At 56.8% G+C, this 11582-nt stretch overlaps 3 protein-coding genes across 3 annotated transcripts in view; 1 reads left to right on the top strand and 2 right to left on the bottom strand.

Annotated features, from left to right (window-relative positions):
- The window catches only part of IL11 (interleukin 11), a 3782-nt gene extending 1021 nt beyond the window's left edge, over positions 1 to 2761 (bottom strand). The window contains exons 1-4 of the mRNA XM_003802906.1: positions 2602 to 2761; positions 1264 to 1436; positions 978 to 1064; positions 686 to 847 (exon numbers count right to left, since the gene is read on the bottom strand). Of these exons, the coding sequence (XP_003802954.1) occupies positions 686 to 847; positions 978 to 1064; positions 1264 to 1436; positions 2602 to 2608 (429 nt within the window). The 5' untranslated portion in view covers positions 2609 to 2761. The remainder of the gene's footprint in view (positions 1 to 685; positions 848 to 977; positions 1065 to 1263; positions 1437 to 2601) is intronic.
- Positions 2762 to 6848: 4087 nt separating this feature from the next.
- On the top strand, positions 6849 to 8270 carry TMEM190 (transmembrane protein 190). The gene is made up of 5 exons (XM_003802905.2): positions 6849 to 6934; positions 7020 to 7055; positions 7670 to 7795; positions 7879 to 7963; positions 8045 to 8270. The coding sequence occupies exons 1-5, from the start codon at positions 6871 to 6873 to the stop codon at positions 8268 to 8270; spliced, it is 537 nt and encodes a 178-aa protein (XP_003802953.1). The 5' UTR covers positions 6849 to 6870.
- A 1256-nt stretch (positions 8271 to 9526) lies between these two features.
- The window catches only part of TMEM238 (transmembrane protein 238), a 4586-nt gene continuing 2530 nt past the window's right edge, over positions 9527 to 11582 (bottom strand). Inside the window, exon 2 of the mRNA XM_003802904.3 lies at positions 9527 to 9669. The gene's annotated coding sequence lies outside the window, so the exon portion shown is untranslated. The remainder of the gene's footprint in view (positions 9670 to 11582) is intronic.

The following is an 11582-nucleotide window of genomic DNA, read 5'->3' as shown; positions in this document are numbered from 1 at the left end:
AAAAAAAAAAAAAAAAGTTGGCATTTGAGATCCAGAGTCACTGGGGTCAGGCCCTGGAACTGGTGTCTGAAGTCTTCTGATCTCAGTGTCTTGGGAACTTATGGGTTCATGTTCAAGATCTGAAGTTTCAGGGGTTTAGATCTGGGGGATGAGACATAGGGCCTCAGGGCTCAGGGCCTAGGGTCTGAGATCTTGGGGTCCAGGTTCTTAAAATCTGGGGTTTGTAGAGCCAGGGTGTCCACTGGGTCATGATCTTACATCTTAGGGTCTGGGGCTGAGGCCTTGAACTGCCAGGATGCTAGGGCCAGGGTTTGGGTGCTAAGAGTCTGGATGTTCATGGTTTTTGGTGTCTTGGGAACAAGGTCTCCAAGTCATGACATGAGTGTTTGAATTCTCAAGTTTTAGGGCTTCACAGTGGAGGTCTTGGGCCTCAGGGGGTGCAATTCTGAGGCCAGGAAAGCATGGACTACGGGTCATGTGGGGAGGGTTGGAATTTCTCGGCAGGATTTTGGGACCCAGGGACTCAGGGTCTCAGGGACACAGGATCTTGGACACAGGGTGAGGTCTCAGGGCACAGGTATTGCAGTTGGGCCTGGGGTCTTAAGATACAAAGTCTCAGGCTACAGAGTTCTTGGAGTCTCAAGGATCAAGGTATGAGATGTCAGATGTCAGAGCCAGGACATACCAGGAGCTGCAGCCGGCGCAGAAGCCGGTCCAGTCGGGCCTGCAGGGCACCCAGCTCGGGCTCCAGGGTCTTCAGGGAAGGACCACCTGCCCGGCGCAGCCACTGTACATGGCGCAGGTAGGATAGCAGGTCAGTTCGAAGTCGTGTCAGCACACCAGGGAGCTGGAGATGGAGCAGGAGCATTAGGGAACTGCAGGCTCAACTCATTCCAACGCCCCTACTTTCCCTGTCCTCTTCCTTTTGGTGCCTGCCTCCTCCACCCCCTTGCTCCACTCCACTCCCTTGCCCATACCTGCAGGGCTCCCAGTGCACCCGCACTCATGGCCAGGGTGGGTAGAGAATCAAGGTTGTGATCCCCTTCGGCTGGGAATTTGTCCCTCTGTGAGAAAAAGAGCTGTGAGGAGACCCCTCCAACAAGCCTTGGGGCGCCTCCATCCCTTACCTCCGCCACAAAGCCCTCCCTCTCCTAACTCTGCCACCCTTAGAGCCCAGAAGTTCCCCAGTTGGCCTGCCCCAAGACTGCTCTGTTACTCTCCATCCCTGTCATCCTGTCTTGGTTGCTGCCCAGTCTCTCCTACCAGTTGTGCAGTCAGCTGCCGAGTGTCTGCCAGGAGGGAGCGGGTAAGGAGGACAGTGCTGTCCAGCTCGGCCCGAGGGTCTGGAGAAGCTCGAGGAGGCCCAGGAGGGGGCCCAGGGGCAAGAGCTCTATCTGGCCACAGGCTCAGTACGACCAGAAACAGGCGGCAAACACCTGGGCGGAGGAGGCAGAGAGTTCAGGCTCGGGCTGGACCCTCGGGTCGGAGGGAGGAGGAGCTGGAGGGCTTAAGTCCCTGAGTGAAGCGCCCGAGGCAAGTTGCTAGCCGGGGCGGGCTTCCCTCTCCCTCCCCGGCTCTGGCTGCCCCGCCCGTCGGAGCAGACGCGGCCCCGGGCGGGTAGACGGGCCGGGCCGGGCGTCTCCCCGTCCGCCCCCGGACGCCGGAATCTGGGCCCAGGGGCGGGGCATGAGGGGGGAGGCACAGGCCAGAACCTGCCCCCTCCCCGGGCCCCGGGAGCCTGCGCTGGACTGGGAGCAGAGGAGGGAGCCAAAGACCAGGACTAAGACCGCACACGCGGAGCCCTCTCCGCACGGCATTGCCCCTGTTCAGGACCCCGCCAAAGCGCGCCGCGGAGACCGGGACAGACCGCGGCAAACCTGGGAATAGAGAGAAGCCGGTCTGGCCGGGAGGGAAGTGCGAGTGCGCGGGGCCGGTGCGGCGCTGGGGCTCCCGGGCTCTGCCTGGGCTCCCCTCAGCCCACCCCCAGCCCCGCCCACCCATCCGCCTGCCAGCCAATCAGCACCCCCGGGCCGCCCGCGCCTCAGCACACCCCCAGCCCGCCCCCTGGTCGTGTCCCGCCAAGCCCGTCCTCCCGCCCGTCCTGGCCGACCGCCGTCTGTCCGTCTGTCCGCCCTCATCTGGCTCTCTGAGCCTTCAGTCCATGGCTCGTCCCTCTTCCTTTTCGGACTCTGCCTCAGTTTCCCTCCAGCACTTCTCTGTCAGGGTCCTTGAGTGCCTGCGGCTCCGGGTCCCCGCAGACTCCCTGGGTGCCTCGGGCAGTTTGGGAAAAGCTCCCAGCATCTGTCCCACTGTCCCTGTCTATGAATCTCAATTTTTCTCTCCGTCGCCGGGCCCTGTCTGGCCAATCGGTCCCTCTCGCTGAGTCCCTGACTTGCTGCTTTCATCTGTCTCTGCGTCTCTCACTGCTCATCTCTTCTCAGCCTCCTGCTTTCTTGGAATCTCTTTTCCTCCCCATGGCTCTCTGTCTCTCCTGTGTCCCTCTCAGTCCGACTCAATGGTGTCTGCCCCCCCTCATCAGTCTCTCCCTCCCTCCCACCCTTCCTCCCTGTCCCCTCTACCCATGAATTTGAACCAACTTACAGTTCATGTCCCCACTGGGCCAGGGGTTCCCCAGGGCAGAGGGCAGGGAGCTGGGGGTCTTTAACCCTTCCCTGTCCGCTGCCAGGGGAAGCCCTGGGGGGGGGGTCAGCTGGGCCGCGACCTGGGGAGGGGTGGCATGTGCTGTGAGCAGCAGGGCCGCAGCAGTGAGGGAGTGTGTACGCCTGGGGGGTTATATAGGGGGCCGGGGCGGGCGGGCGGGGGGCAGGCGGCAGGGGAGGACGGCCTGACACATCCTGACTCACCCTCCCTGCCTGCCTTTTCCATTCAGAGGAGCCGGCTGCCTCTCAGGGCTCAGGCCCGCTCAGAGGAGGGCACGGAAGGAAAAGTTGAAAAGGGAAAGGGGGGGGTGGTCTGAGAGGGTCTGGTGAGGTCATTGGCGTCCCCTCCCTCCACCTCCACGGGCTAGAACAGACATATACAACTCAAGATCTGGGGCTAGACTGTGTGTGTGGGGGGGTCTGGCTGGACCAGGACAGGCAGAAAGATGCAGAAAAGAGAGAGGCTGGCCAGGACGAGACAGGGGCCTAGTGGAGATGGATGCACAAGGGAGAGAAACTCCAAAGGATAGTGGGGGGGGGGGGCAGAGACACGTGGAGATGGGGACGCCAAAACAGAAGCTGAGGCAGAGGCAACCAGGGAGATATTCCAGAGAAGTAGAGAGGAACAGAGACAGAAGGGAGAGGCTCTGGGAGCTAGAGATCAAAGGGTGACATGGAGACAGAAGGAGGGAACTTAATAGAGACACAAAGAGGAACTGGGCAGACACCAAGACTCAGAGGAGAGGAGGCAGGCAGCAGAAGGGCAGTGACCAGGATGGAGAGGCCTCAGGAGACAGAGATGCAGAGAAGAAGGCAGGGAGAGAGATGGAGATGCTGAGGTACTGGGGACTCAGCAGTGGGGGCAGAGAGACGGGGAGCCTCTCTGAGACAGGGGGAGACATGATGGTGGGAGAGAACAGAGACAAGACCAAGAGATGTGTGACTTTCCCTCTATGCCTCAGTTTCCTCATCTGTGAAGTGGGAACAGTGAGTTCCCCCACACCCCAAACCCCATGATGAGGATAAAGTGAGCTCATTCACATAAAGCACAAAGTCAGCACTCCATCAGTGGTAACCATCATTATTCTCCTCATTAATTTTTATTAACACATCTAGGGACAGAGAGAAAAAGATGTAGCCTTTGGCAGAGAAGGGGAGGTTGGGGGAGAGGCTGAGGTGGTGAGCTGAAGAGATAAGTGGGGATGGGGGACACAGCTGCTGGTGGGGGTAATGTCCAGTAGGAGAGGCACCCAATAGGTGAGAGAGGCACACGGTCTTAGGGGTCTTAGGGGAGACGGTGATGCTCACCCCAGAGCACAGCAGGTGAGTGTCAGGTAGATGGTGGCAGCAGAACCTGGGACTCACAGGCAAGGAACAAGGACACCAACCCAAGTCCCCAAGTGCCTGCCCCCCAGGATCTGGGGGGGAGATAGGAGAGAAAGATGGGATTAAATGGAGAGCACAAAGAAGTAGGAAGACTTCCCCAGGTCTCCCTGCAGACTCTGTGCCCCGCCTAGGAAATTGTGCTGGGCTGGCAGGGGAGTCTGGGGGCGAATGGCAGCTGAAGGCTTCCCCATCCCCATCTACCACCCTTGAAGGGGGTGTCTGCTCAGGTCCCTGAGGAGGTGAAGTCACAGCCCCCCCATGGTGGGACATGACCTCATCGCTTCAGGTAAGAGCCCTTTCTCTGCCTCTTAAGTGTCATAGCCACCCCTTCCAAGGGCCCCCCAGCCCAGGCTCCTGCTGGGACCCAGGTCTCTGACCACTGGGTCTCCGCCCCTCAGGGGGCCTGTTTCCGGCTGAGGGCTGAGTCAGTGTGGGGGGCCCAAGTCTGCGTCAGTGAGGGGGAGAGCTGACGTAGCCCGTAGCCCCCCCCCCAGACCCGTGGGGCCAGCCAAGGTGACTCAGGCCACCAGCTTAGGGGATGGACTAGCCTGAGGGGATGGGGGATTGGCCAGGGGCCAGCCCAGGAGCAATAACAGGGATCTGATAATGCCAGGCCCTTCCACTTCCAAGGACCTTCCAGCCCCTCCTTCCTCAGACCAGGGAGTCCAGCCCCTAAATTCTAGTTGGAGAAAGGTGGAGGGAAAACTTGTGACCTTTCTGCACTCTGGGAAGTGCTCTGTGTGAGGGAGGTCAAGAGTTAGGGACAATTCAGGGGTCCCAATTTCTTGTTCTGTTTGAGTTATGGGGTCAGACTTCATCTCCCACCCTTCCACCCCCCAGAGTGGCTGCAGGAGGCAGAGATAGATGGGGTAGGAGAGCAGGGAATTGCTCCAGACTCCTGAGTTTTCCCCAGGCCAGTGGGGGAACACCTGGCTGCTTCTGCGGAATTAAGGGGGAGGGAGAGAGAGAGAGGACTGGAAAAGAGACCCAGAGCCCAGGGTTGGGAAATCCCAAGGAATGAGAGAAAACACAGAGATAAACAGAAATGGACAGTAGCACAAGAAGGCAGTGATGCCAAAAAATGATGGAAGCTGGAGACCATCTCAGAGATGGGAGCAGCCAGGGTGCCAGAAGCCTGAGGGTGGCCACAGACACTGGGGGAAATGCTGCTGGAATGTAGGGGGCAGAGTCCTTGTGCATGTGATGGCCCCTGGGGGAAGCAGGGCTGACAGGGTGTGAGGTCAGTAGGTACCAGGCTGTGTGTGTCCTTCTGTCTGTCTGTCCCTGGGGGGTCCTGTCTAGCCTCTGGGGGGTGACGGGGGCAAGCCAGCCACAGAGGCGGCCCAAACCTGTCATTAGCGGTGAAGGCCATGACGGCGGGCCCCCCAGTCCCAAGCCGCTGTCCAGGGCCGGCCGGCTCCGCCCCCCCACCCCCTCCTTGATCCCTGAGGAATCCCGGGAATTGGGAAGTGGGACCAGATGATGTTGACACAGGAAATGGTCAGCAGCTGCCCAGCCTCAGCCCCACAACCCCTCTGACCCCCCACCCCCGGCCCCCTGCCGAGCCCCCTCTGACCTGTGTCATCTCTGACGAAGGCAGCCCAGGGCCCACTCAGCATACACCAGGATGTTTACAGGAGAGATTGGTAAGACAGGGAGTCAGCCTGGGCTTCCTGGGATCAGGGTCTGGCTCCCTTACTGTCCCCACACCAGACCGGGAATCAAGGCCCCAGCCCTTCTTCCCTCACACCCAGGACTTGACTTTCCAATTCCTAGGCTCCTCCTAATGCAGGTGTCAGGGTCCTCCAACCCCCTTGTCCCTCAGACTCCGTAGTTGTAGCTCAAATGGAGACTATCCCAGGAGAGAGGATATTCCCTCCTCACTAAGCTATAAAGCTGAATGGCTGCTGAGGGGGGTGAACCAGAAATCATGGTCCTAACCTAGTCCTCCAGTCTGGCTTCCTCCTCTTGGAAGACAAGTCTGTCCTCAGTCATTGGGGGGAGTGCAAAAGGGCTTGATGATCCCTCCCCAGGGGACACTTTCCCCAGCCCACAGCCTTCAGCCACAGGCAGGAACTGGGATCTTCTTGCCAAGAGTGACCTTCACAGGCCCTCTGGTTTCAGCAGGGGCTTACCAGCCCCTTCCTTGGGGATCACATTCCCTAAATGGGAGGACAGGGGTGGCCTGTAAGGAAAAGTTGCTCTCAGGACCCTGTAGAACCAGGGGATCTGCCTGAGGTTCCAATCCCATGGTCTCACCCTCCTTCTGGGTGTCCTGGTTGCCAGGGGGACCTTCCCTAACAATGGAGCTCAGTGAGGCCTTCAGTATCTCAAGTCCCCACTTCCCCTGGTTGCTAAGGGGAAAGACTTCCTAGCAACAGGGCTTCCTGAGCCTCTGGGCAGGGGAGCCACCTTCTTAGGTGCCAGTTTACTAAGGAAAGGGATTCCCCAGCCAAAAGGTCTCCCAGAACCCCATCCCCAGGGGCCCCTGGGTGACAAGGAGGAGAGGCCCCAGACCCATAGGCCCTTCCAGACTTCTCTTTTTTGCTCAAAGTTGCTAAGGAGTCCCTTCTAAACCTAAGACCCCACCCCATCTTGCCCCTTCCACCTGGTCCCTAAAGAATTGACTCCCTCTATTGGGGTGTGGCCAGGTCAGTATGAGCCCCCTCCATACTCCCCCTCTTCGTTGCAAAGGGGACTCCCTAGCAACAGAACTCAGAATCTTGGGGGTCAGGTGGGCAGGTGGGCGGGGCCCAGCTGGTTGCTTGGGTGATGTCCTTCCAGGACTCTTCCCACAGTGGCCCCAGGGGTCTGGGGAGGCGACATGGTGGGCTTTGGGATCCCAGCTTTGGGCTTGGGCCTGCTCCTGCTGCTGCAGGGCTCAGTAGGTGAGGGAGCTGAGAAGGCAGGGAGCTGAGCAGGGGCCTCCTTGGCCTCCACACAGCTCCCAACACTGGCCCTTTTCTCTCACAGATGGGAATGGAATCCAGGGATTCTTCTATCCATGGAGTGAGCAGTGGCCTGAAATCTTGGGTCCTCCAGGGAGGCGAAGCCCAGATTAGACCCTTGGGTCTGAGGGGGGAGGGGCAGGGGCCCTGGACTCCTGGGTCTAAGAGGGGGGGTGGAGCCTGGATCCTGGTTTTGAAGGAATATGGTGCTGGGGGCCTAGACCCTGGGTTTAAAAGAAAGGAGTGCTGGGGGGTCTGGACTATGGCTCTGAGGGAGGAGGGCCTGGGGACAGGATCCCTGGGCCTGAGCAGAGAGAGATTGTGGGGACCCTTGGATGTGAGGAGGAAGGGCTGGAGGATCCTGAGTGTGAGGAGGGAGAAAGGGGAGCTCTTCCTATGTGTGAAGAGGAGGGGAAGAGGACCCATGGTCTGAGGAAAGAGGGGCTGTAGGGATCTCTGGATGTGAGGAGGAGGGGCTGGAGGACCCCTGTGTGTAAGGAAAGGGAAAGGGAACCCCTTTCTGGGAGGAGTGGGAAGGCCAGATTTCTGGAGTCTTGAGTCCTACCGGGCATAAGCACTAGGGAGGCAGCTCCTGGGCCTGGCCTTGGGACTCTGGTGTTCGATGTCTTTGAGGCCAGGCTCTGTGATGAGGCTAACTACTCGTGGTGTCCCCAGGTTGTGAGGGTGATGTGTGGGATCGGGAGAGCTGTGGCGGTCAGGCGGCAATTGAGAACCCCAACCTCTGCCTGCGCCTGCGATGCTGCTATCGGGATGGGGTCTGCTACCACCAGCGTCCAGATGGTGAGTGCTCCAATGTCTTGGAGTGCCAGGGCCTGGGTCTGGTGCCTGGGAATCCTGTGTCTTAAGGTCCCTCCTTTGTCCAGAAAATATGCGGAGGAAGCACATGTGGGCCCTCGGCTGGACGTGCGGTGGCCTCCTTTTCCTGATCTGCAGCATCTGCTTGTTCTGGCAAGTGGGGCTGGACTGGGGAGGCACCTGCCCTGAGAAGCAGGTGGGGGGGCTGGGCTGAGAGCATCCCCTCCATGCCAGGTGGGCCAAGCGCCAGGACTTGCTGCACATGCCGCGGTTCTTGGCGGGTAAATGTGATCTGTCGAGGACAGTTTCGCTGCTCTCCAAGGACCGAGCGGCGAGTGAAAAGAAGACAGCATCCGTGGCCAGCATGCCAGCTTCTCAGGCTACAGAGACCCAAGAGACTGCAGGGGGCGGTGAAGGGGAAGCAACAGAAGGGGCCGAGACGGAGGAAGAAGAAGATTAGGGGTGTCCCCTGGGGGACCCCATAATACAGATGTAGCCTATAGACATGTGGTCTCTTTTCTGAGAGCTGTGGGGAACAGAACACATAGTGCACACCTGGGGCAGGGGGTGTGGGCACACATGCCCTGGGGAATCTTAGGGACCCAGACTGAGTTGGAGGGGTGTTAGGCTATGGCCATGGAGATGTGAGCTGAGAGAGGGGTGGGGGATTAGTGGGGGAGAATTTGAGCTAAGGAGGAGCTGGACTGAGTGAAGGCTCTAGGCTGTGATTGTGGGGCCCTGGACCTATGGGATATGCTGGAGTGAGGAAGGTATAAAACCCTTCATGGAGGGAGGTCAGGGCCAGGGGTGCCTGAACTGAGTTGGGGGGAGGTGGCTTGACATGGCCTGGGAATGTGCCCTCAGTTATCTTCCTAAAGGGAGCAACCCCATCCCCCATGTGCCACCATCCCACCAATGGCTGAATGTGGTGAGTACCAGTGTAGGCCCCTTCACAAAAGACATGGGGCTCTCTCCCGCTGTGGGAGGTTCTGGCTCTCAGATACCCCTCCAGCTGCTGAAAGTCCCTGGGAAGTCCAAGACTCATCCTACCAACCCTCCTCCCGGGTGCCTTGCAGATGACAGACCTGCCCCAAGCCACCTCCATAAAGTATCCATATCCCCTAATAAATATCTTGCAAGTCTAATTTGTCCCTGTGTCCCTGCTTCTCAGAAGGCCCAGGGAGGCCTGGGTAGAGGGAGGTTGTGTTGGGTGGGTGGGTATGGGCCCAAGGACTTCACTGCCACCCCACCCCATTCCCCTTTGTGAAGGGCCAGTGGGGAGCTGCCTCCCCCATGGTGTCAGGTCCTCCAGGGCACAGGCAACATCACTTTGGGTACACCCAGGCCCACCTGAACTCTCAGGCTTAAAAAGAAGCAAGCAAACCAGATGCAGTGGCTCATGCCTGTAATCCCAGCACTTGGGAGGCTGAGGTAGGTGGATTGCCTAAGCTCAGGTTCAAGACCAGCCTGAGCCAGAGTGAGACCTCATCTCTAAAATAACTGGGCATTGTGGCAGGCGCCTATAGTCCTAGCTACTTTGGAGGCTGAGGCAAGAGAATCACTTAAGCCAAGAATTTGAGGTTGTTGTGAGCTGTGATGCCAAGGCACTCTACCAGGGGTGACAAAGTGAGACTCTGTCTCAAAGAAAAAAAGAAAAAACAAAGAAGCAAGCAACCTCCCCCTACTCCAGCACTGTCCCTCTACCAGACAGACATATAACACTGTGAGGCAGAGCCGTTTATCACAGAGAGCATAGAGGGGTAGAGGAGGGACAGGCAGTGTCCTGGTGACAGCACAGTAGGGTGTAGGGGCAGTTGCACATCTGAGTCCAGTCCTGACAGGTGAGGCCATGAGGTGGTCTGCAGAAGGGAGGGTGGAATTAAGTAACTGCTTAGCACCCACCCATCCCTGTGCTCCTGGGCCCACTGCCCCATGGCCTGGGGCAGAGGGGCAAGGAGCTTCTTCCTCTTGCCTGAGCCCCTTATGTACCATCTCACACACTTGCTCCTTTGCTCCCTCATCCTGTACCCCACTGTTTTCCACAGAGCCCCCAGTATGCTTGCATGGGTGCCTTCAACTATTATAAGAAGGAATGTGAGATAGGGGGAAGCAGAAAGTGAGAGATGCCAAAAAAAATGATGAGCACAGGGATAAAGAGAAAGAGACCTGGGGAGAGATAATACCTGGGGAGACAGAGATACACAGAAAAAGAGACTAAGAGAGGTAGGCAGAGACAGGCTACTCAACTCACATTAGTCTCAGGGGGAAGCAGCTACCAGAGCTGGAACCTATGGGTCCCTCTGCTAAAATCCAAGTTCTCAGGCTGGATGCAGTGGCTCACAACTGTAATTCCAGCACTCTGGGAGGCTGAGGGAGGAAGATTCCTTGAGCTCACAAGTTCAAAACCAGCCTGAGCAACAGAAAGACCCTGTTTCTACTAAAAATAGAAAACTACCCAGGCATTTTGGTGGGTACCTATAGTCCCAGCTACTTGGGAGGCTGAGGCAAGAAAATCGCTTCAGTCTAAGAGTCTGAGGTTGCTCTGAGATAAGATGACACCACATTACTCTACCCAGAGCAACAGAGTGAGACTCTGTCTCTAGATAAAATAAAATCTCCAAGTTCTCTGTCCTTCATGTGTTGGAAGCAATTCACTCTCCACAGGAAGGAATCCCAAATTCAAACAGGCCCATTTTCCCTGTAAAAGGGGCTGCACTTGAGTCAACTTGGTCTCAGTGGCTGGAGAACAGTTCCAGGAGTAGACGCCCATCCGCCCAGGGTAATTACTACAAGGGTAATTTTAGGCACAGGTGGTTGTTTTTGCATTATATGTCAAAATTTGCATTAGCTCATGCTTCACCTGTGTATACAGTTGTTCATCCTTTCTTAAACCAGTTTCTTCATCTGAACTACAGAACATATTACATGATCAGGGTGACTTATTTTCTCAATTCTCACAAAGAAGAACATAGTAGCATTCTGGATGCATAGAGCAAAAAGCTAATGCAGAACATGCAAAGAATGTCTTAGGACAGTGGGTTTAATTCTAAGAAATCCCTATTTGGGAAACTGATTCAGTTACCCATTCATCCATGCACTCATCAGCAATCCCATTTATCCATTCATCCATCTACCTATCTGCCCAAATCATCTAACCACCCATTCACCCATCTACACAACAAGCAATCCAACCACATACATCCATCAACTGATCCATTCACCAATCTACCACCCACCAATTCATCCACTCATCTACAACCACCCATTGCTCAACTCATCCATCCACTCATCTGTTCATCCATCCTTCCACCCACCTACTCAACCATCAGCCTTTCCTGAGTTCATATTTTTTGCAGGGCAATGCTAAGAACAAAGATACCAGAGACTCAGGTCTTAGGACACTCTCTGTCAGGTAGGAGATACCAACACAGACACAGCACATGGTCCTACAAGCAGCAGTCAGGGGGGTGGCGCCTGTGGCTCAAAGGAGTAGGGTGCTGGACCCATATACCAGAGGTGGTGGGTTCAAACCTGGCCCTACTCAAAAACTGCAAAAATAAAACAAAATAAAATAGAGTAACAGATAATATGAAGGCCTGGAGAAGGGCAGAGAAATTGAGTTGGATACTTTTTCCCCCTTTCCTTCCTTCCTTTTTTTTTTTTTTTTTTGAGGCAGAGCCTCAAGCTTTCACCCTGGGTAGAGTGCTATGGCATCACAGCTCACAGTGACCTCCAACTCATGGGCTCAAGCGAGTCTCCTGCCTCAGCCTGC

The sequence above is a fragment of the Otolemur garnettii genome, unplaced genomic scaffold (assembly GCF_000181295.1).
Source record: "Otolemur garnettii isolate 467f Iridium unplaced genomic scaffold, OtoGar3 scaffold00264, whole genome shotgun sequence".
NCBI classification, from domain to species: Eukaryota; Metazoa; Chordata; class Mammalia; order Primates; family Galagidae; genus Otolemur; species Otolemur garnettii.
Note: the sequence above shows the minus strand (reverse complement) of the source record. Positions and strands in the feature narration are given on the sequence as shown.